This window comes from Mobula hypostoma, chromosome 3, assembly GCF_963921235.1.
Source record: "Mobula hypostoma chromosome 3, sMobHyp1.1, whole genome shotgun sequence".
NCBI lineage: Eukaryota > Metazoa > Chordata > Chondrichthyes > Myliobatiformes > Myliobatidae > Mobula > Mobula hypostoma.
The window spans coordinates 144,544,872-144,570,763 of NC_086099.1; the positions used below are offsets into that span (position 1 = coordinate 144,544,872).

Below are 25,892 nucleotides of genomic sequence, written 5' to 3' on the forward strand. Positions count from 1 at the left end.
ATTCCGAACCCGGATTCCACCATCGTCAATGCTGGTCCCAGTGACCCCGGACACTTTCAAACTGCTGATTGTGCAACCGCGAGCTCAGGCTCCAGCCTGGACCTTGACCAACAGCACCACCAGGCCGAAACTTTACACACTGCCACTGGAACCCCCAGTCCCCCCTTCTCCCACCAATCCTCTGCAGTCACGAGTCTCTCAGGCCCCACCATCAGCTCTTGTGTGCTCAGGGCCTCCATCTTCATCTCACCACGACCTTCCTGAAAACCCCAGCCTCCCCCGCTTCAGACACTACCAACCCTCTTCCTCCCATTAATCCCAACTTTCATCCATGCCAGGTTTCACCATTCTGTCCAACCTTCCCTTTTCTGAGGTAGAATGTTCTGTCCTCAGTAAGGGTCTCGCCTTTGTCCCCCTGCACCCACACCTCAGTGGATTCCCTGCCCACCATATCGCTGAGCTCTTCTTCCACTGCCTCCATCTCCGAGCCTATTTCTTTGGCAAAGACTCTCCACCTTGCACTGATGACCCCTTGTCCCATCTTCAGACTTCCTCCTCTTCTTGGACACCCTGCTCTGGCCTTCTGCCTGCTCTGGATCTTCTTATCACCAGCTGCCGACAAGACATCAACTGACTGGACATTAACATTCCTCTCTCCAATTCCAACCCCACTCCTTCCAAACTCTTCTGCTCTGCACTCCCTCTGCACCAATCCTAACCTCACTATTAAACCCACAGATAAGGAGGGTGCTGTAGTAGTCTGACATACCAACCTCTAACTTGCTAAGGCCAGACAGCAGCTCTCAAACACATCCTCTTAATTATCCCTTGAACAGAACCCCTTGAAGGAGCACCACACCATTGTCTCCTGCACCACCACCAACACCATTGTCTCCACTGCCTTCAACCTCAGTCCCCACAGCCTACACCTTCCATTTCTACCTCCTACCCAAAATCCACAAACCTGACTGTCCATGTAGGCCCACTGATTTTGCATGTCCTGCCCCACAGAACGTAAATCTGCATACCTCAACTCTGTTTTATCCACCTTGGTTCAGTCCATTCCTACCTATATCCGTGACACTTCAGATACTCTTGATCTTTTCAAGTCCCTTGGCCCTGATCGCCTCTTTTTCACGGTGGACGTCCAGTCCCTTTACACTTCTATTCGCCATCAGGAGAAACGTAAAACTCTCTGTTTCTTTCTGGACAACAGACCCAACATGTGCCCCTCCACCACCACTCTCCTCCATCTGGCAGAATTGGCCTTCACCCTCAACGATTTCTCCTTTGGCTCATCCCACTTCCTTCAAACCCAAGATGAAGTCATGGGTATTCACATGTGTCCCAGCTATGCCTGCCTTTTTACTGATTATGTGGAATAGTCCATGTTCCAAGCCTACAGCAGCATGGATCCCCAAATCTTCCCACACTGCATCAATGACTGTATTGGTGAGGATTTGTGCATCTACGCTGAGCTCATTGATTTCATCAACTTTGCATCCAAATTCCACCTTGTCCTCAGATTTACTTGGTCCATATCTAACATCTCTCTCCCCTTTCTCAATCTCTCAGGAGCCAGCCTATCTACAGATATCTTTTATGAACCCTCTGACTCTCACAGCTATCTAGACTGTACCTTTTCCCACTCTGTCACTTTTAAAAATGCCATTCCCTTTTCTCAGTTCCTCTGTCTCCCCCGCATCAGCTCTCAGGATGGGGCTTTTCATTCCAGAACACTGAGATGGCCTCCTTCTTCAAAAAAGGGGGCTTCCCTTCCTCCACCATCAGCACTGCCCTCATCCGCATCTCTTCCATTCTGCACACACCTGCCCTCACCCCATTCTCTCGTTGCCACACTAGGGATAGGGTTCCGCTTGTCCTCACCTACCACTGCACAAACCACTACATCCAGCACATAATTCTCCATAACCTCCACTATCTGCAATGGCATCCCACAACCAGGCATATCTTCCGCACACCCCCCCCCCCACCCACTTTCCACTTTCCACCAGGATTGCTCTGTCCACCATTAAAAGCAGGATATCCCAGTGGTCATCCATTTCAATTCTACTTCCCATTCCCATTCTGACATGCCAGTCCATGGCCTCCTCTACTGCCAGGATGACATCACACACAGATTGGAGGAGCAACACCTTATATTCCATCTGGGTCGCCTCCAACCTGATGGCATGAACAGCAATTTCTCAAACTTCTGGTAGTTGGTCTCCCCACCCCCCCAACTCCCCTTTACTATTCCCCGTTTTTGTTTCGCTCTCACACCTTCTGTTCTTACTTGTCCATCACTTCACTCTGGTGATCCTCATCCTTCCCTTTCTCCCATTGTCTTCTGTCCTCTCCAACAGATTCCCCCTCTCCAGCCCTTTATCTCTCGCCAATCAATTTCCCAGTTCTTAACTTCACCCTCGTGCCCTCTCCCACTTTTACCTATCACCTACCAGCTTGTACCTCTTTCTCCACTCCCCCACCTCCTTATTCTGATTTCTCCCTTTCCTTTCCAGTCCCAATGAAGGGACTCGGCCTGAAATATTGAACATTTGCTCTTTTCCATGGATGCTGCCTGGGATGCTGAGTTCCTCCAGCACTTTGTGTGTGTTGTTTTTGACTACCTTGTCCTCTCCATCTCAGGTTGGGTCAGTAATAGACATCCATCATTACATCTGTGTGGCTGTACCTTCTTAAAAGCTTATGGCAGAAACTGTTTCACAGTTTGCCTTTGCAGGGTCTTGGGTGGGCTATGCTCATAAGAGGATGAAACAGAAAATGCAACAGAAGTAGGGTGGAGAGAGGAATGATGATAGTGACAATACCAGTCAATATTCACTAGGTAAATTCAAATTACTGCAACATATGCAATGGTAACAAAATGAAGACTCATACAGCACAGATAACAATGAAAATAATTGCAAAGAAAAGAAGGGAAATGCAAATAGTTTGCAAGTGGCATGGTGTCACAGAAGACAACATTAGCATTTTGTTTTATTTGCATTTCTGGACGATGCCAGACTTGTGAGCAAGGTTGGCAGGGAAAGAAGCTTCTACTGGTGTTCCATGAGGTCCAGGCAGATTAGGAAAGTTCAGATGTTAATGAAATGAGAGACTGCTTGCTTTTAAGAGGTAGAGATAAAATTATTTGAGATTTGGAGGCAACTCATAAAAAGCTTTTTTTTAAAAATTCTGTTTGAAATGTGGTGGAAACATTTCCCATGATTTAGACAATGCATTATACTAACATTCCTGATTTCTGACAGCAACTCTGGTAGCACATATGAGTTTTGATGAGGCAAATTGAATATACTCAAGTTCACAATTTCTTCTCAAAGGATCACTGGCCTGTCAAATGTTAGCACAACCATATTCTGGGTATTGTACTGTCTATTTCCTAAACTCAGACTTTTCTAATAATTTCAACAACACCAGCTCTACCTGCCAGTCCACAGAGTCATTCTCAATTCAAGCTGTGCAGATGGATCACCTAATGATGCAATGTTCTGTGTTACGTACCCCGTAACTGGGTTGGCAAACCAGCAGAAATGGACCACTTAGTTGGAGTCTGGATTACTGGAACTAAGAAAGTTTTATTAAAGAAATAAGTAACACAGTACTCTAAACATAAGGATATAAATGCAACAGGTTAGCAATGAATAAACACACATGTACACAAAACTAGGATAATAGGATCAATCAAGCTCTATCGCAGTCTAGGGGTAAAATGATCAGTCTCAAGTGACACGGAGTTCAGTTCAATTTAGTTCAGTTCGCAGTAATCGCTGTTGTGCCATTGGGGAGAGAGAGAGAGAGAGAGAGCAAATGAATATGCAAATCGGATTCCAAACAGACCTTCGATATTCCTCGCAGTTAGCTTCCGGGTGAGCCCTTTGTAATGTCTTCTGCGGTCACCGACTGTGACCCCTCCACTCCAGATACGATCGTTCTTCTGCAGTGAACCCGGCACCCAGGCAAGGGCGGACACACACACCAGGTTCCCGCCGACCATATCTTTCCACCCTGTGCATCTGTGGCTGGTCCCGCGACCAGACCTCCAAAACTTCCACCAACTTGTGGGGGCACACCGCTTCCAGGGTCTCATTACCTGGTGGTGTCGTGGTGTCCCTTGCCTCAGCGAACCTGTCCCTTTTATCCCCCTGCTGGGGTATCAGCTGTCCATCAAACTTCAAACAGTTCAGATTCAAAGCAACCGGTCTTGACAATACTCGGAACTGTGTCTCCCTTTCGTTAATCTCTCTCATCCTCCATTAACATTTCAGAATGTTCCCCCATTGTCCTCTTATCCACATCAATCTTCTGATAATTTGGTCTGTTGTCACATCTGTACCATGTGAGAAATGTGTTGGAGCAGTTCAGGTGTGACCCAATCATGTGACTAGTTGCTTGACAATAACAACTATTATCTGATCCTAGAAGAGTCTGGGTAGATTATTTAAAGTAGCAATTTAAATTTATTGTTTCCAAACTATAATGAGAGTGGGCAACCAACTTTCAAACTCCCCACTCAATACATTAGCAGAAGAAAAGAGAGGTCCTTCATACCCAGGATCAAATTATAGAATGGCAATGGGGCCAACACCAGAAAAGAGGTACCAAGAGATTGGATGTGTAGCAGAAAAGGTCAATGCATCAGTTACATAGCAAATAGCCATTTTCCCACAGCTGCACTACCACACTCAGAAGCTGCTCCATTCACCAATCATTACTCCATGCCCCCATACACACTTACACCACTCATTCCTCATGTCTCTTGTTACAGGGGTCTACCCCTTAATAATAATGGTCAGAGAGGCACAGAGAAGATCTGTAATTACAGACAAGTACATTTATTGTCTCAACAGGAGATTATATACCTTTACACAACCCAAATACCTGTGTGCACACATACTAAGTTTTCCTAACTCTCCTTGAACATCGACTCTCCATGACCTATGAAGGGTCTCAACTTGAAATCTCAACTACTTATCCTTTTTCATAGATGCTGCTTGGCCTACTGAGTTCCTCCAGCATTTCGTGTGTGTTACTTTACATAATAAATAGCTACTCATCTGAGAGCAGTCTCAGGTTTAGCAGGTCATTAGCTGAAACACCTTGTGTCCACTTTCATTAGCTCTGATTAAATTATCTCAGGGCACGCATTAGTTCTCAAGCAGTTTGCAAGATGGAGGTTACAGAGCAGCTTCACAAAAGAACGACAACTATTTTGCCTACTTCCACTGTCCTAGATTCATTCAAATTCAGCAATTTGGAGACTGTCATTCTTTCTGGCCAACACACTCAAACCCACATCTCTTAAAGTAAACATATTCTCAGCTATTGAATCATGGCAGCAAATTTACATAAACACAATGCAACACATTCCTTCTTCTTTCTTGCAGGAATAAGTATTACGTAACTGTCATGTGCAGGATCAACAGTCTGCAGCCGTTATTACACCGTCTCCATGGATCTGACTGATACAGAGCCTCAGGCCAAAACATTGACTATCTATTCATTTTCATAGGTCCTGCCTGACCTGCTGAGTTCTTCCAGCATTCTGTGTGTGTTTCTTTGGATATCCAGCATCTGCAGACCTTCTTGTGTTTATGATTAAATACCACAGAGTCAATGGCCAGCACCAATGCAAGGATTATTTTAAAAGATGTCGTTGCTTCTAATTAGTTGTCCTCAGGACTGCTGCCAAGATTATTCTGGATGCTACCATTTAAATGACTTTGAGAGTTACACAGTATCCTAGCAAGTCATGCTCCCGTAGATGCCTCAGTCTGCTAAGGCATACTGTATCTCCAACTGGAGTGAGAGTGCCTCAGCTGGCTGTGCTTTCTCAGGATAATCCTGAGCAGTAGGTGTGACAAAAGCATGTGAAAGGGAGAAAGTCAACAATTATATCACATATTACAATCATAGTTACTACCTCAGTATAGCAACACTAACTTTGCACGACATGGATTTCTTTCTTGTTCAAATTGCATTTTCTTTTGTATAATTTATTTTTAATTTATATTTTTCTTGTGAATGTGTCTCTCATGCAAGTAAATTTTAATTGTGCTTATGCATCCAGGTACTTGTGCTTATGACCATAAATTTGACTTCTGACTTTTGTCTGTATAGCATGGTTGATGACTGGATACATTAATGTAGTCTGTACTCCCCCGGAGGTTGATGAAGCCATTTTATCTTCAGAGCCAAGTACCACACTGCCTGTATTCAAGCAATGTCACATGGATACTCTCCCAAGTGGGAGCTCTTCAAAAACAAGTACTCAATTCCCAGAATACTCTGGCGGGAGAAACTCTCAAATACAGATATCTTTTCCTCTTCCTCCTCGTTTGAGACTATCAGTGGCTTTGGTAAGTGCTGGGAAATACATCTGCCTCAAACTGTAAACTCATATTTGGGCACAAGAAATTGTGATTGAGACTGCGTGACTAACGTATTCATGAACTAACGTTTGTTTGCTTTGCTGTGGTTCATACCTATGGGGCCACAGGGGAATCAAATTCTTGGTGCTTTCTCAGCTGTTCCTCTCCACTTCTGTGGAAAAAGATAAACCAGCAAACTTTCCAAAACATTTTCAATTACAGATACACAAAGTCCCCTGCGGATAAAACACTCAAGGGAAAGATTTCCTCTGTTTGTTAATCATAGCAACACTGTAGACAATTCTTATAACAGGTGAAATGTTCCCGCAACAGCAAACAACAAAAAAAGGTTGTTCATTTCCTCACCAAATCACTTCATATTCGTGAAAATTCACATTTATATAGGTATAATCTATCATGCAGAGTGTGAAAATGCTAATGCTTCTTGCTCACTATGTAGATACAACATTCTTTCATCCCAATCTTTTTGACAGCGTTTTCTATGTTGCTATTACGTCCAATGCTTAAAGTTCATGAATCACTGCTCAGAGAAGTTCAGATTGTTTGATATGGCTTCTACATTTATCTTGATCATTCTACTGGAGGTATTAAACAGTAGGTGGAGCCCTGAGCACTCATAATACAATATATTGTACTGCACTAATAAAGCTAGAATTTTTTCCTTTCTCCAGCCCAGGAGAAAAGAGAACAATGAGCTCCTGAGGATTTCCCATGTTTGTCCATAGTGTTGCTGGCTAGCTTTTAAATGGAGAGGTTACTCCTGGGCATTCTGCCAGTGTGGTATTTACACAGAGTAGGCGCACCAGTACGGATACTCCCAGAGGAAAGTCTTCAGTTATTCATCAAAATTACCAGGACTTTGCTGACTCCCGGGTGATCTCTGTGTTGTTTTTTCTCATTATCTTCTTCTACCTATACTGATTCCACGCTCATAGTAAGAGGGCTCTTAAAGGAATTTATGCCAATGAATTAACAAGTACAAGGCAACGCCAATTTCAACTTGCACTTCAGAATTTCAGGGATTGTCTAAATTTGTGATAAATTTTGCCTGAACAACACACACACACACACACACACACACACACACACACACACACACACACACACACTATCTTTTAAATTCTTAAGGAGAACAGTTTACCTTGCCCTCAGCAGCAACATACATGGGTGGCTGTTGTGTGTTACAAGAACAGTACAAAACAGGCATTAGCAGGTTTGGAAATTCATACTTATTAACTACTCTTTTCGAATTACATTTTACAAATGCTACAAATTCATAAGGACTTCAGGTTTATAGATATGTTTCCATATTCTTCATGTCTCTATGACTGTAAGTTGTCAAAATATTTTTAGAACTTTCCTCATCAATTTCCCATGACCCAACAATATCTACCTATCAATAAAATCTTTGGGACACTCAACACCTTCTATGTTCTAATGGAAATTAGTTTATATTTTCCTCAGCAGAAAAATACACAGATGGATTTTACAGGTTTTTAAATTCGTAATCATTAAGTTACTTCGGTGGTTATGAACGACAAGGTTTGTAAATAGATTATATTATTTGCTATTCCATTTTCTCCATGATATTTTTATCCTGATCCTGAATCAGACAAAGTATTGCCTTTGTCAGCATGTTTCCATTTTATTAAATTATCAATTGCACAAAAATTCATATTCTTTTATTCAGTCCATTTTCTTGCATAACTTATGTAATACTTGTTTTGAGAATGCATGATAGCACTTTTACACCATCCTGTTCCCTATACTGTACCTGCAAGTTATTCTAAATCTAACTTCTCACTTAAATACTCCATTGTTCTGATTATTATGTCCATTCAGTACTCTTGGAAAAGCCTTTAGGTATTTCTGTCTGCATCTTCATTGTTGTCATTAAAGCTCTCTTTAAAATTGATCTCTTCAACTCAGCCTATGATCAGTCCTCTTCATATCCCCTCTCATAACTCTATATCTACTCTAATGTTCATAAAGCATGTCTTAATATTTCAATGTGGATGTAATTAACTGTATTACATGACAAGAAAAAAGTAAAACTTATTACTACTGTCTACTTCTGTGCCTTTTTCTTGTTGATCAACAAGCCTAGACTCGTATTGATCTCGAAAATAAATGTAAGTTTTCAGAAGAAATAATGGAGGAATAGATTAATGCCTGAAGACATTACTACCACCTTATAAGTTAATACCAACTTATACATCATATATTTGGTTCCCTCGGGACAGCCAGAGGATGTGACTGACACTGCATTAATGCCAGACTCAGCTACCAGAATGAAGAGAAATGCCTTTTCTTTTTATTTAGTTACACAATTCTGGCAAGCTTACTCAGATATGTGCTACAACTATACCAATGTCTTGTTGCATTAAATATATTTATTATTTGTGAAATAAAGTCACATTAAATACAAATTTTAATTATATGTATTGAAGCAAAAAACACTTTGTTTTATACCGATCATTTAATGTTAAAAATGAAATGACTATTAACTTAGCATCTTATGGACAGGCATCATTTTATGAATAATGATTACTTTATCACAGACAGTACAAAATTATAGTACATTAATTAAGGGGCTATTCATTTCCCCAGTTAACATTAATACAGCTGAGTGTTATCCAAACTTTCTTATTACGCTTTTATCTGGACAACATTGCAATGTTCGCCTTATATATTACTAAATATGGCAATAAAACAACTTCAGTTGGGGGAAGACATAACAACTATTTCCTTTAATAATCAATTCACATTAGTGAAGGATACAATATTATTGACACCTGCTAGCAAATTAAAATAATTGCTGACCAATTTATTTCGATCTTCATGATTTATTAATGCTCTTGGACAAAATCTTGTACCACTTTGTACTCAGAAGGGGAACCTGTAGAAGGAAAAGTACAGTGAAAAGTAGTTAAAGTTATCCGATCATTTGATCCAAATATTAAAAGTATTTAATGCCTTAACTAGTTTATTTTTCATGCACTACCTACCAACAGCTGATGAGCGTTTTCCCATGAGTGCAACAAACCCGTCATCTAACTGAGGTTCTGTGAAATAAGTTATAAATACGGTAAGTTCATCAATTTATATTATAGATTCTATAATGTTTATCATTATCAAATGTCTCTTATTTATAACAATGGAGTTTATTTTTCTTGACCAAATAATAATTAAACAAGAGATATGTGCCATATTTACTTGCGTGAGCAACAATTATTATGCTACGTAAAACTTAACATCTATAAATATTTTCAACATCCATTCTGCATCACACTGTGAGAAAACAATGGGATGCGTTCAGAGATGATGTTGGAGATACTGCAACCTTTTGCTGAATGACATCTTGAACAGAAAGTTATTCCCATAAATGGGAAGATAACAGGTCTCTGCCAAGTGCCCGCACATCCCAGAAGGCGGACAGGGAGATACTGTAGATAAAAAAGCGTATAGGATATTTCCCTTTATTGAACAAGGCATAAAGAAGGGAATTGTATATGATTCTTAGGATGCATGGGGGTCTTTGGCGAATTGGCTGTTTGGATACAGAACTGGCTTGTTCATGTAGAAGACAAAATGCTGTGGTCAAAGGAACTTATTTGAACTAGAGACCTGTAATTAGTGATGTTCTGCAGTGATCTGTGCTGGGACCTCTGCTGTTGGTGATGTGTATAAATGACCTGGATGAAAATGTACATGCGTGGGTCAGTAAGATTTCAGATGATACCAAGATTGGTGGAGTTGTGGATAGTGTAGAAGAGTGACAAAGAATACAGTGCAATATAGATCAATTGCAGATATGGGCAGAGAAATGGCAGATGAGTTCAATCCAGCATCTTGGTAGGGCAAATGCAAGGAGACAGTACACTTTTAAGGGCAAGATCTTTAACAGTGTTGCTGAGCAGAGAGATGTTGAAGTCCAAGTTCATAGCTGCTTGAAAGTTGTTATATAGGTCATTAGGATGGTTAAGAAAACTTAGGTAACACTTGCTTTTATTAGTTGAGGCACTGAGTTCAAAAGTCAAGACGTTATGTTGCAACTTTATAAAACTCTGGTTAGGCCACATCTGGAGTTTTGCATACAGTTCTGGTCACCCCATTATAGGAAGGAAGTTGAGGCTTCGGAGAGAATGCAGAAGGGGTTTACCAAGATGCTGCCTGGGTGAAAGGGCATGTGCTATCACGAGAAGCTGGATATACTTGGGTTGTGTTCTCTGGAGCAGCAGAGGCTGAGGGGAGATCTGATAGAGGTTTATAAGGTTATGACAGGCATGCATGGAGGAGACAGGAGATATCTTTTTCTGAGTAGAAATGTCTAATACAATAGGGCATGCATTAAAAGTGAGGGGGGGTAGGTTCAAAGGGGACGTGAGGTTTTTTGCTTAGAGAATGTTGGATGCCTGGAATGCACTGTCTGCTATTGTGATAGAGGCAAATACATTAGAGACTGTTATGAGATGTTTAGATAAGCACATGAATATGAGGAAGATGGAGGGATATGGCTATTGTGGATATGGTCTAGGGAAGTATTGCAGTAGATTTAAACATTGTTATTATTGTTAAGACTGAATTCACCATCTTGAAAACTTCTGAGACCAAGAGGTCATGTTGGAAAAGAATTGATGAAAGGTCCAGACCTGCACAAATAAATAGTTATGTTTACAAGTACTATAGAATAGCTGCTGAATTATACTGTTTAATAGCCATAAAAACATTCCATTTGAAAAATGAGCTGTAACATCATAAGATGTGAGCTATTTTAGTTCTCAGCAAACTTCTGCATTTCCTTCAGCACAGTTTTAAAAATTAAGGATACAACATCATAAACTAAAGAGCTGGTAGATCATCTTGTTTATGCAATGAATATTAGAAAACTAAGACTTCAATGTTGAATGTAGTTCAATATATTACAATGGAGTAAAAATAACTATTTTGCAGAATCTACTGGGCATTACTGTAAATCTCATATATTAGCCTATTTTTCAAAACTTACGTTTTTGACTCATTGGCTTGTTTCCTGGAATAGAGAAAAAACAAATATTTTACTTATCCAACAAACCTCCAAACAATAGGAAACATTTTCTTAGATTGAGTTGTTGATCCTCTGGAACGATTTTATCTAATGAATTTGTTGTTACAATGCATCTCCAATTCATTGGTACAAATAATAGGTGAATGATTTCAAGCATTATTCCCTTTCAATATTATTGACTGACTCATAAATTACATTCATTATCTGAGAATAAATCTAAACTTTGCTTCCTCTTGAGTGAGTTATTACTGCTGACACCTTGGAAACCATATTTTAATACAATCTACTTGTTAAATTACTTAACACAGCAGCTGTAAATCATTTCCCACAAGGTCAAATCAGATAATTATAGTGTTTTCCTTTCACACTGGCTTCAATTCTCTGATAGAGATATTAAACAATTTTGGTTAATATAGCCATTAGGAACATCTACACACGGGAACAGTAAATTACTAAATGAAATATAACAGTGATCATTCCTTTTATATCTGAAGCAAAGACATCTACTTCTTTGGTGATTCAATATATTTCAATAGCCTGGTTTGCACTCATTGGCAAGCGAATGGCTTTGTTCATTAACCTTGTACATTGTCATAGAGATTGTTTATGAGTTTGCTACCAGAGAATTCTACAAATCTTGTGTCTTGTCCGGGGCTGCATGGGAATGGTAAAGGGAAGAGGGGCCCTCCGTGATCTCTGCTGCCCTCTAGCGCTTTGACCATGTCTGATTTCTCAAACTTCCAGTAATTGTCCCACCTTTACTATTCCCCCTTCCCATTTCCCACTCTCACCTTATCTCCATACCTGCTCATCACCTCCCTCTGATGCTCCTGCCCCTTCCCTTTCTTCCATGGCCTTTATCTCTTTCACAGCTATTTACTTCACCCCTCTCCCTCTCCCAATTTCACCTATCACCTACTACCTTGTACTTCTTCCTCCTCCCCCAGTTCCACAAAACTGATACCCAATAAGAATAACCATGACGGGTGGATGCTGCAACTATTTGGTTTTGCTTGAACAAATGGACCCAGACTCGGTAGTTCCTCCGAGACACACTTTATTGATAATACAGGGAAGAAAATAGAGAGTTGTGAGAGATGCTTTATATTGTACACTACCTATACCACTAATAGGTAGGGCTAATGTAGGCAACCCCTAGTAGTCTACACTGCTGAGTATACTTAGCAACGTCTGTGTGGTCCCTGAAGCAGGCGATTGTCCGTGGACTGGCTAGGGTGGAGGTCCTTGGCTCCAGTTCAGCTGCTCGTCCCAAAGGTGGGACCCAGGCGAGTGGTCTGCCCAGGAAAGAACTTTCCCTCCTTTATAGCACTATCGCCACCTCCCAGTCCAGCTGGAAGGGACTAGGCATCCAATCTGATGCTTACACGACCCTAACTTGGCCCAATCCAAGTCCTGGCCACGTATTAAGTCAACATACATCCTCCATACCTGCAAGTACCAAGGTCGGGTGACCTTTAGCAACTGGCCTTTACCCCCTCAGGGACAATGCATCCTATTAATCTTACAACCAAGCAATATAAAAAAAAAACATTCTTTAGAGATTAGGTGATTAATTACTTTTACATAAATCAGCACTTTTAGTTTGCTCTCAGGCATATTATCCGGTAGACCAGAGACACATGTTGTTCTCCCCTTATCTAGTATCAAGGGTCAATCTGCCCAACAACATAACAGGCCCACAAATTTCTAATTGTCAACCATTTCCCTGCCATGCCAATTTTCATACCCACACACACCTATCCATACACCATACACTTAGCTATACCCGCCCCAAGACCTTCCACCTTCTTTTCCTGACCTCAGCTTCTTTCCTCAGTTCTGATGAAGGGTTTCGGACCAAAGCGACAACTGTTTATTGAATGTGTGTGTAAAGACAAAGCAACATTGCTTTCAGAAGAACTTTGATAGAGTGGCATAAATAATGATAATTAAGGGAACGTCTGTAGATATTGAGGTAGAATATAAAAAGAGGTGGGATATTTATTTGAAAAGTGTAAATATATGATACATGGAAAGAATAGGGTTTGAACTGGTCCCTTTGGTGAGTGAACATGCTTGCTTTTCTATTATCATTTCCCCTGTACATTTATACTTCGTGAGGTTATATAAGGTTATATACTCCATGAGGTTCATGAGGTGGAAGTTAGGAACAGGAAGGGGTCAATAACTCTACTGGGTGTTTTTTATAGACCACCCAATAGTAACAGGGCCATTGCAAAGCAAATAGGGAGACAGATTCTGGAAAGGTGTAATAATAACAGGGTTGTCATGGTGGGAGAATTTAATTTCCCAGATATCGATTGGCATCTCCCTAGAGCAAAGGGTTAAGATGGATGGAGTTTGTTAGGTGTATTCAGGAAGGTTTCCTGACACCATATGTAGATAAGACTGCAAGACGAGAGGCTGTACTTGATTTAGTTGGGTGTCTGATCTCTAAGTGGAGGAGCATTTTGGAGATAGTGATCATAATTCTATCTCCTTTACCATAGCACTGGAGACGGATAGGAAATGAGAAGTTAGGGAAGCGTTTAATTGGAGTAGGTGGAAATATGAGGCTATCAGGCAGGAACTTGGAAGCATAAATTGGGAACAGATGTTCTCAGCGAAATGTACGGAAGAAATGTGGCAATCGTTCAGGGGATATTTGCGTGGAGTTCTGCATAGGTACGTTCCAATGAGACAGGGAAAGGATGGTAGGGTACAGGAACCGTGGTGTACAAAGGCTGTCATTAATGTAGTTAAGAAGAAATAAAAGCTTACAAAAGGTTCAAAAAAATAAGTAATAATAGAGATTCAGAAGATTATAACGCCAGCAGGAAGGAATTTAAGAATGAAATTAGGAGAGCCAGAAGGGGGCATGAGAAAGCCTTCGCAGACAGGATTAAGGAAAGCTCCAAGGTATTCTACAAGTATGTGAAGAGCAAGACGATGAGACGTGAGAGAATAGGACCAAACAAGTGTGACAGTGGAAAAGTGTGTATGGAACTGGAGGAAATAGCAGAGGTACTTAATAAATACTTTGTTTCTGTATTCACTATGGAAAAGGATATTGGCGATTGTGAAATTCTCTGCCACAGGAAACAGTTGAGGCCAGTTCATTGGCTATATTTAAGAGGGAGTTAGATATGGCCCTTGTGGCTACGGGGGTCAGGGGGTATGGAGGGAAGGCTGGGGCGGGGTTCTGAGTTGGATGATCAGCCATGATCATAATAAATGGCGGTGCAGGCTCGAAGGGCCGAATGGCCTACTCCTGCACCTATTTTCTATGTTTCTATGATTGTAGGGATGACTTACAGCAGACTGAAATGCTTGAGCATATAGACATTAAGAAAGAGGATGTGCTGGAGCATTTGGAAAGCATCAAGTTGGACAAGTCTTTGGGACCGGACGAGATGTATCCCAGTCCACTGTGGGAGGCGAGGGAGGAGATTGCTGAGCCTCTGGTGGTGACCTTTGCATCATCAATGGGGACAGGAGAGGTTCCGGAGGATTGGAGGGTTGCGGATGTTTTTCCCTTGGAGTAGAGATAGCCCAGGAAATTATAGAATGAGTCTTACTTCAGTGGTTGACAAGGTGATGGAGAAGATCCTGAGAGGCAGGATTTATGAACATTTGGAGAGGCATAGTATGATCAGGAATAGTCAGCATGGCTTTGTCGAAGGCAGGTCCTGCCTTACGAGCCTGATTGAATTTTTTGAGGATGTGACTTAACACATTGATGAATGTAGAGCAGTAGATGTAGTGTATATGCATTTCAGCAAGGCATTTGATAAGGTACCCCATGCAAGGCTTATTGAGAAAGTAAGGAGGTGTGAGATCCAAGGGGACATTGCGTTGTGGATCAGGAACTGGTTTGCCCACAAAAGGCAAAGAGTGGTTGTAGATGGGTCATATTCTGCATGGAGGTTGGTGACCAGTGGTGTGCCTTAGGGATCTGTTCTGGGACCCCTACTCATCGTGATTTTTATAAATGACCTGGACAAGGCAGTGGAGGGATGGGATAGTAAATCTTCTGATGACACAAAGGTTGGGGGTGTTGTGGATAGTGTGGAGGGCTGTCAGAGGTTACAGTGGGACATCAATAAGATGCAAAACTGCGCTGAGAAGTGGCAGATGGAGTTCAATCCAGATAAGTGTGAATTACTTCATTTTGCTAAGTCAAATATGATGGCAGAATATAGTATTAATGGTAAGACTCTTGGTAGTGTGGAGGATCAGAGGGATCTTGAGGTCCGAGTCCATAGGACACTCAAAGCTGCTATGCAGGTTGACTCTGTGGTTAAGAAGGCATACGGTGCATTGGCCTTCATCAATCGTGGGACTGAGTTTAGGAACAGAGAGGTAATGTTGCAGCTTTATAGGACCCTGGTCAGACCCCACTTGGAGTACTGTGCTCAGTTCTGGCCACCTCACGACAGGAAGGATGTGGAAACCATAGAAAGGGTGCAGAGGAGATTTACAAGGATATTGCCTGGATTGGGGAGCATGCTTTAGGAGAATAGCTTGAGTGAACTCGCCCTTTTCTCCTTGAAGCGACGGAGGATGAGAGCTGACCTGATAGAGGTGTATAAGATGATGAGAGGCATTGATCGTGTGGATAGTTAGAGGCTTTTTCCCAGGGCTGAAATGGCTAGCACGAGAAGAGACGGTTTTAAGGTGCTTGCAAGTAGGTACAGAGGAGATGTCAGGGGTAAGTTTTTTTACACAGAGAGTGGTGAGTGTGTGGAATGGGCTGCCAGTGACGGTAGTGGAGGCGGATATGATAGGATCTTTTACGAGACTCCTGGATAGGTACATGGAGCTCAGAAAAATAGAAGGCTATGGGTAACCCTAGGTAATTTCTAAAGTAGGGATATGTTCGGCACAGCTTTGTGGGCTGAAGGGCCTGTATTGTGATGTAGGTTTTCTATGTTTCTATGTTTCTATAATGTTCCAATATTCTACTGAAAACACAAATTATAATAGAACATAGAATAGTACAGCACAATACAGGCCCTTCGGCCCACAATGTTGTGCCGACCCTCAAACCCTGCCTCCCATATAAGCCCCCAAATTAAATTCCTCCATATACCTGTCCAGCAGTCTCTTAAACTTCACTAGTGTATCTGCCTCCATCACTGACTCAGGCAGTGCATTCCATGCACCAACCACTCTCTGAGTAAAAAACCTTCCTCTAATATCCCCCTTGAACTTCCCACCCCTTACCTTAAAGCCATGTCCTCCTGTACTGAGCAGTGGTGCCCTGGGGAAGAGGCGCTGGCTATCCACTCTATCTATTCCTCTTATTATCTTGTACACCTCTATCATGTCTCCTCTCATCTTCCTTCTCTCCAAAGAGTAAAGCCCTAGCTCCTTTAATCTCTGATCATAATGCATACTCTCTAAACCAGGCAGCATCCTGGTAAATCTTCTCTGTACCATTTCCAATGCTTCCACATCCTTCCTATAGTGAGGTGACCAGAACTGGACACAGTACTCCAAGTGTGGCCTAACCAGAGTTTTATATAGCTGCATCATTACATCGCGACTCTTCAACTCTATCCCTCGACTTATGAAAGCTAACACCCCATAAGCTTTCTTAACTGCCCTATCCACCTGTGAGGCAACTTCCAGGGATCTGTGAACATGTATCCCCAGATCCCTCTGTTCCTCCACACTACCAAGTATCCTGCCATGTACTTTGTACTCTGCCTTGGAGTTTGTCCTTCCAAAGTGTACCACCTCACACTTCTCCGGGTTGAACTCCATCTGCCACTTCTCAGCCCACTTCTGCATCCTATCAACGTCTCTCTGCAATCTTTGACAATCCTCTACACTATCTACAACACCACCAACCTTTGTGTCATCTGCAAACTTACCAACCCACCCTTCTACCCCGCACATCCAGGTCGTTAATAAAAATCACGAAAAGTAGAGGTCCCTGAACAGATCATTGTGGGACACCACTAGTCACAATCCTCCAATCTGAATGTACTCCCTCCACCACGACCCTTTGCCTTCTGCAGGCAAGCCAATTCTGAATCCACCTGGCCGAACTTCCCTGGATCCCATGCTTTCTGACTTTCTGAATAAGTCTACCGTGTGGAACTTTGTCAAATGTCTTACTAAAATCCATATAGATCACATCTACTGCACTACCCTCATCTATATGCCTGGTCACCTCCTCAAAGAATTCTATCAGGCTTGTTAGACACGATCTGCCCTTCACAAAGCCATGCTGACTGTCTCTGATCATACCATGATTCTCTAAATGCCCATAGATCCTATCTCTAAGGATCTTTTCCAACAGCTTTCCCACCACAGATGTAAGGCTCACTGGTCTATAATTACCTGGACTATCCCTACTACCTTTTTTGAACACAGGGACAACATTTGCCTCCCTCCAATCCTCCGGTACCATTCCCGTGGATAACGAGGACATAAAGATCCTAGCCAGAGGCTCAGCAATCTCTTCCCTCACCTCGTGGAGCAGCCTGGGGAGTATTCCATCAGGGCCCGGGGACTTATCCATCTTAATGTATTTTAACAACTCCAACACCTCCTCTCCCTTAATATCAACATGCTCCAGAACATCAACCTCACTCATATTGTCCTCACCATCGTCAAGTTCCCTCTCATTGATGAATACTGAAGAGAAGTATTCATTGAGGACCTCACTCACTTCCATAGCCTCCAGGCACATCTTCCCACCTTTATCTCTAATCAGTCCTACCTTCACTCCTGTCATCCTTTTTTTCTTCACATAATTGAAGAATGCCTTGAGGTTTTCCTTTCCCCTACTCGCCAAGGCCTTCTCATGCCCCCTTCTTGCTCTTCTCAGCCCCTTCTTACGCTCCTTTCTTGCTTCCCTATATTCCTCAATAGACCCATCTGATCCTTGCTTCCTAAACCTCATGTATGCAGCCTTCTTCCACCTGACTAGATTTTCCACCTCACTTGTCACCCATGGTTCCTTCACCCTACCATTCTTCATCTTTCTTACTGGGACAAATTTATCCCTAAAATCCTGCAAGAGATCTCTAAACATCAACCACATGTCCGTAGTACATTTCCCTGCAAAAACATCATCCCAATTCATACCCGCAAGTTCTCGCCTTATAGCCTCATAATTTGCCCTTCCCATATAATACATGAATAATTTAGTTTTTTATACTCACAGGTTCTAATTAGGTAATTAAGTGAAAATGACTAAATGCTTTTGTGTGTTCCATTTTTTAAAGGCAGCTCTTTAAACTAAGGTGATTTCTGTCTATATTCCAGCATATCATCTCCAGATGTCAAAATGATCAAGTAATCTGTGACCTTGATAGCGAATTAGTTACTGTAGGTCTCCCCTTCAAAGTAACTAATTGTGGAATTCTTTGTGATTTTTCTTCTGTGGTAATTCTCTAAAATTAGAGCAACCCTTGTGTTAAGCTGTGAGATGTTACTTTCAAAGTTATTGATCATATGGCAATACATTAAAATATAGTTTTGTTTGGATAATATGCTATGGCTTGTTATGTATAGCCCATAAGACATTCTATTCTCACTTCAGTACAAAAACACCCTGAAGTTGGCTTCTTGATGCTGAACACAACAGGATTACATCATGAGATGTCAGCTTGCTCCTTGTGTTCTACAAAACACTGCTCTTCTGAGGATTCTACATTTGCAACACAACAGAAAGGAAGGAGACTTACATCATTTGTTAGTTTGCAGATCACACCATGTGTGGAATTCACAATTCTAAATCCTTGAAATATGATCTTCTGTTATGTACTGCATGATTATTATAAAAATGATTATTTTTGTTTGTCATTTGACACACTGTATTTAATTTAAAGTAAATTACTTGATTCTGTGCACAATCAAAGGTGTTAATTTAAAAAGAAAAGATAAAGCATAAATACAAAGGACTAGTGTTTGGATTGGTGTACTTTTTCTTCTTGGGCCCTTGACTCCCAGCGGAGTTCCCATTGGTATTCTTAACAGCATTTAAATAATAATTTAATGAACTCTGTGGTGGGCCAACACAACTTTTACAGCACTATAACATTTATAACAATCATACCTCTAATGACAGTCCTCAGAAAATGTAATTAAAGAACCCTTTGGAATGAACTCACACCAAGTAGAAAACGAAACATATTATAATCACAAATATTTGATAATTTTAGTTTGTAAAATATAGAGCATAGAATATGGAAATCTACAGCACATTACAGGCCCTTCGCCCCACAATGTCAACCTGCGCAGAAGCTTTGAGTGTCCTGAGGACAAGAACCCCCCAGAATCTCTGTGATCCTCCTCACTACCAAGAATCCTATCTTTAATACTATATTCTGTCTTCAAATTTGACTTCCCAAATTGAACCACTTCACACTTATCTGGGTTGAACTCCATCTGCCACTGCTCAGCCATTTGTGCATCCTATCAATGTCCCACTGTGACCTCTGACAACGCTCCAGACTACCACAACACTCCCAATCTTTGTGGCATCAACAAACTTACTGACCCACCCTTCTACTTCTTCATCCAGATTATTTATAAAAACCACAAAGAGGAGGGATCCCAGAACAGATCCCTGCAGAACACAACTGGTCACCGTCCTCCATGCAGAATATGAATCATCTACAACCACCCTTTGCCTTCTGTGAGCAAACCAATTCTGGATCCACAAGGCAAGGTCTGCTTGGATCCCATGCCTCCTTACTTTCTGAATGAGCCAAGCATGGTGAACCTTGTCAAATGTCTTACTGAAATCCATATACACTACATCAACTGCTCTACCTTCATCAGTTTGTTTTGCTACATCCTCAAAGAATTTAATCAGGCCCTTAAAGCACGACCCGCCCTTGACAAAGCCATGCTGACTATCCCTATTCAGATTATGTCTTTCGAAATGTTCATAAATTCTGCCTCTCAGGATCTTCTCCAACAACTTGCCCACCACTGAATAGGATGTTAAAATATGCATACAGTCTATATATACTGCAGATCTATAATTAAAATGTTAGCACCCTAGCTAACCAAACCAGGACGTTCTCGTAAGACATTTTATTGAGATACAGCATGTAGTCGGCGCGTTCGGCCCTTCGAGCCACTGCTACACTGTAGCCCTAACCTAATCACAGGACAATTTACATTCTACAATGACCGATTCGCCTCTACTGTAAAACATTGTGCTAACCACTATACTGCCGTGCCGCCCCCGATATGAAATTATCTTTTGTTATATTCGCCTTGTTGAATATTCCCAGTAATTTCTTTTATCCGTAAAATCAGGCTTCTTTGCGTTAAGTGCCATTTACGTTGGTTTATAGGTTGACATAAATGTAGTTTATCTCAGTATACGGCAATGAAAGAGAACACTTTACCTAGTGATCGCCTCCCCATTAAGGCGTAGAACTTCTCAGGTCGCGGTTTCCTGACCATTCGGCGCAGGAGATCCCGAACAGAGTTCCCTTTAAGTTCCCTTTCCTGAAATCAAATAGTGTTGGAGAGCGTGAGGAGCGGCGCTGGATTTTATCACCTGTTTAGCAGCGTTCTGTCAGACAGGAGCAGCAGGCCAAGCAGGGACAAAACAAACTGAATACGAACCTGTCCTTAAACCTGTTTTCCGCTATGTGATTGATCCTAGTCTTTGATTTTAAGGTGTCATCTCAGGAGTACGCAGTGTTAAAAAAAAAAGAGCAATTTACAGTATTTCAAAATGCCCAAGCACTTTGGTCTTGCCCAAGCGCTGCTTCTTCGACCAACCAATGTGCCATCACTAAATGAAATTATGCGAGGAATAGTCGCTTCGGATACTGACCGTCTTTATTATCTCACGGCATGGATTCCCCCATCCCCATGGATCCCACGCAATAAAGCGCAAACAAGGTCTGCGAATGAGTCCATACAGATTCTGATGAAAAGCCCCGGGAAGATGGCCCTAGTTTCTCCACAGGTACTGCCTCACTGAGAACTTCCAGCAGTTTCTGATTTTTTTAATATTTCAGGTTTCTGAGATCGGCAAGGTTTATAAAAATTATGTTGGGAAAATGCGCTGTTTGCTGATACCTCCGTCAAAGTTAACCGCAGCCTGGTGCTCTGATATACAGTACTTGATTTCCAATCTCTGTCAATTCACATACATTCACAATTCCTCACGGTTACTGGAACATCTCCTATTGTCTCATCTGTGGGATAGAGGTTTCAGAGAAACCTTTTTTTTGCAGTCGGTACATTATTCTAATTATATCATTGACCCTGCGCTTCGACAACTTGTTGCAGTCGCAGCTAGCCCGGAGTATAGGTATTTTCTTATACTTTGAAAGGATGTGGCCAAAGTATAAAGTTCCTGGTACCTAGTTGGGAATTGGAATGTTACGTTGGGCAACACAGTCAGTATGGACGAGTTGGGCCGAAGGGCGTGAAAACATGCTGTATAAAACATGCCATATAACTACGACTCCATAAAAGAATGAAGTGCGGATTTACGAAGCTCTCCTTTTATGCTCTCGCAGATTTAATTCCAAAAGAGCAACTGTAAGTGAATTGTTCGCATACAATTACATCCGCATCTGACAACTCCCTCCCAAGTATCCAATTCGAAATCCGCTTTCATAAAGTCTCCTTATAGTCACCAACCATTTTCTGAACCAAATTTGATGAAACCCCTATGACTTGCCACAGCAATGAATATGTTTTATTTATCGTTATTTTACTGCACTGGTATTCTCGTCTATGATAGAATATTTTGGGACCACATTTTGATTCAGGTAAATGCTAAACTATTTTGAAAACTGGTCCCACAAATGCCCATCACACATCACAAACTCTGAAGGTATTTTTAAAAATTGGCTTTGATGTAAATACAAATTTACTTTTCTCCCCTCTCTCGTCGCAAATAGTGACTTTCCAATATTACCTGACTTTGATTGCTGGCAAGCCAAAGCGATGTGTCTTCACTTGGAGAGATCTCTTCGCAAAAGGCTTCTGCCAAAATCAGGAGGACTGCAGTCAGTGCGAGCAGGCGGTGACTTTTCATCTCGGAAACGGGGAGGGTGGTAGTCACTACGGCTCCGGCTGTGTGGGGCTGCAGCCGTGGAGGGCAAGTAGAGCGAGTTCAAGGGACGGCAGCTGGAACTGTCTCTGTGCCCTCCTCTCTTGCCTCAGAGTGTGTCCTCCAGCTAGTCCCGGTCCAACTCGTGCTTTTCCGTCCGATCCCGGAAATCACCGAGATCTCTCGATCATTCCCCGACTGGCTGAGAATAGCTGCCGATAAACAGCGGCAGTCCTGAGAAGATGGATAAGGATGATCTTCACCAAGGAGCAGTTTGACAGTCTGCGTTCCAAACCCTTGGTCACAATGAAAGTCCAAAAAATGCAACGCAATTTATACCCTGAACAGTTGGGTCGATACAGTGCAGGCTTTTCACTGGTTCAAAAAATTAGCCCGCCGGGAGTTCGAAGATGAACGAGCCTTCCTTCAGCGTGACGAAATGAATTAAAGAATCGATCTTTGAGTTCAGAACTGTCAAGATCTACAGTATATTTACATATCGTCTGAGTTCTTAAATCATTTTCTCAGATATAAGTCATAATGTGACCATGTGCCTTAATCGACGTCATTATTTCGCATTTTATTTCGTTTCTGTGTAACAGTTGGTAAGGAGTCGGTCATCTCATGCGAAATTCTTTCAGTAATTGTGATTGAATTGCTGAAATAAATAAAAAGCTGTTTTGGATGTTCAAATGAAATGGTAAAGCTACCTTGGTAACAAATCAAAATGTAAAAGAGTACTTGATTCTCCACGTGCAATTTGCATAATAATTACTGAATTAAGGATTAGGACTACAATTAAACTACAATATAGACATTATTTATCTTATCAATTAAATCAGTGGATACTTAACCGTGTTATTACATAGTAATCACAAATTTGCACGATGATTTGCAATTACTAATTTCACAAGAGAGTGGTCTACTGTATTGGGATTCAGTTTACTGTCTTAATGTGCCGTGCGAGTCTATTATCTCTCAGTAGCAATTTCATATCTGAACAAACTTATACTTAAAATTGCCCTTAATTTAACTCCAGTAACAATCTAATATTTTTGATTCAAAGATTGCATGTATCAATAGCCTTGACAAAACACTGAAGTTGACTTTCTAAGGATGATTAATATAACAGATATAGTGTTATCAAAGCAAAAGCAAATATTCCATCTATCAGATTAGCTTCAGTTAACAAGACTGATGTTCGCAGTTACTGGCAATTATAGAATAGTACCAGAAACAAGAAGATTTTATGTTATGATAAACCGTCTTTTTTTGTCTCATCTGTGGGAAAAATCGTGATCTTTTCTCTCTCTCTCTCTCTCTCTCTCTCTCTCTCTCTCTCTCTCTCTCTCTCTCTCTCTCTCTCCCTCTATCTATCTATCTATCTATATCTATATCTATATAATTTAATTTGAATTAGTCTCTCTCTATTAACCTTGCAGTGATGGTCAGTATTAAAGACACCGACTAAAAATCTCTCACATGTTTCTAGGTTTTAAATGTTACTTTTGCAATTTATTTTACGATCGCAAAACAATTTTAAAAATTAAGTAAAATATGAATAATTAAACTGTTAAACGTCACAACGTGAAATTCAGGGAACGAAAGCAATATTTTATTTATTTTGTGTTCATTTTGTAAAACAAGAGGGCATCTGATATTTGGATTTTTCTCAGCTATTACAATTTATTTTTTCTCTCTCATTTTCCTTCAGCCTTCACGTCCCCCTATCTTCATGTGAGCTTTGTCACTTCTCCCAATGTTCCGCTTTACTTTACCACTTAGGTGCGCTAGAAAATGAGTTTGTTTTAACCGTACTTGATTATGATTGGAATTATTCCTTCGAACAATGGAATAATTTGAGTGAAGCAACAGACTATGGATGCTACTGTGTTAAAAGGAAAGCGGAGGCAGGGAATTTAATTTATTGATGTCTGGTGTGCGAAGCACTAGCAAAGTAGTGCGCCGGTAAAGGTCATAAATAGGGTATCTTTATGACTGCGACTGTGGAGAGATTTGAATACAGGAGTAACAATTTCAAAATCCCGGCTTGCCCAACTGGAAGCCAATGGGCACGCTACACCAGAAGCTTCCAATCTTTTTTGTGCCATGGGCCCCTACCATCAACCGATGAAGTCTATGGACCCCCGGATGGGAACTCCTGCGCTATACCAAGGAACGCTTTCATGTTTCAGGATGAAGTTAAAGATAATTTATTCAAGGGTATGCTGAGAGTACATATGTTACCAGTACTGTATTGTGAATACCATTGTTCAAATGGTTAAACACCCCATTTAACCTCGTTGTGATCCTAAAGTAAGACACCACAAATGCTGAAAATCTGAAACATTGTCGACGCAGAGAATATAAGAAACAACCGTCAGGTTTAGGCAACATTTGCAAAGAGAGAAACAAGGTCAATATTTCAGGAGTGATGTTACAAGCCTGAGTCCTTCTTTCGTCCCAGCTGTGCACAAGGAATCTCGACCCTTGGGAAGGATGTTCGCACAGTTTGTTGCAGGCGAACACCGCTCAATCCCCTGACAGCAGTGGGTCTTTAGGGTATTTGGAAACATTTAAATTAACTCTGTTTAATAGGAACACCTTTCACCTTCGGTTCTAAGCGTGATATGGAGGCATATCAGACGGAGACTGGAACTTGGGTGCAGCTGACTGCTAATTTATTCAGATCTCAGAGCGAAACACGGAACATACCAGCTTTGCCAACATTTTCCATCATCATTCTTTGTCACCCCTGCTTCCTTTTATAAACAGACTAGACAAATTTTTTTGCAATTCTTCTGGTTACAGCTGTTCCCCGGAGTACTGCAAATGATATCTTAAAATCCTCCACCCTTTAATGGAAGGCAAATACCAATGAGTGAGTGAGGCATTTATTTTTTCCGAAGCGCATCCTATGAATTCCATTAGAAGTAATTACTCGCTCGAAAACTGATCTTTTAAAGTGATTTGACCACCTTTATCCATGGATTACGATACAAAAGTAATTAAAGGCCCCTTTTCTATCTAATTGTCTCAAAGCATGAAACTCCATTCTCCGGCGATGCAGGAAGTGTTTCCATGGAATGCAGAAGCTCACCGGTGCCACTCAACAAATGTATTTCAATTAAGATTATAGACTGATGGTTTAGCTTTAGCAACCCCAGTATCAGAGTGCACCCCTTGCCCTTGTCTGAGCGCGTGTCTTCTCACTATCGTACAATTTAAGCCACAAACTGACGGTTGGTGTGTAACGTTACCCAACAGAGGAAAGTCACAGTGGTCGGGTTTCTGGCGTTGAGTCTGCCTCTGTGACTCAGAAGAGAAATGGGAGACGAGGCACGCTGTGGTGATAGGGGATTCGTTCGTTAGGGGAACGGAC

General features: G+C 41.4%; 1 protein-coding gene across 1 annotated transcript; it reads right to left on the bottom strand.

Moving 5' to 3' along the window:
* Positions 1-9,174: 9,174 nt before the first annotated feature.
* Positions 9,175-22,993, bottom strand: tac1 (tachykinin precursor 1). The gene is made up of 5 exons (XM_063043812.1): positions 22,376-22,993; positions 20,841-20,943; positions 11,422-11,445; positions 9,422-9,478; positions 9,175-9,312 (listed from the first exon to the last, which is right to left on the bottom strand). Exons 1-5 carry the CDS (start codon positions 22,493-22,495, stop codon positions 9,263-9,265), a joined length of 354 nt encoding a protein of 117 aa, XP_062899882.1. The 5' UTR covers positions 22,496-22,993; the 3' UTR covers positions 9,175-9,262.
* Between the last annotated feature and the right edge of the window lie 2,899 nt (positions 22,994-25,892).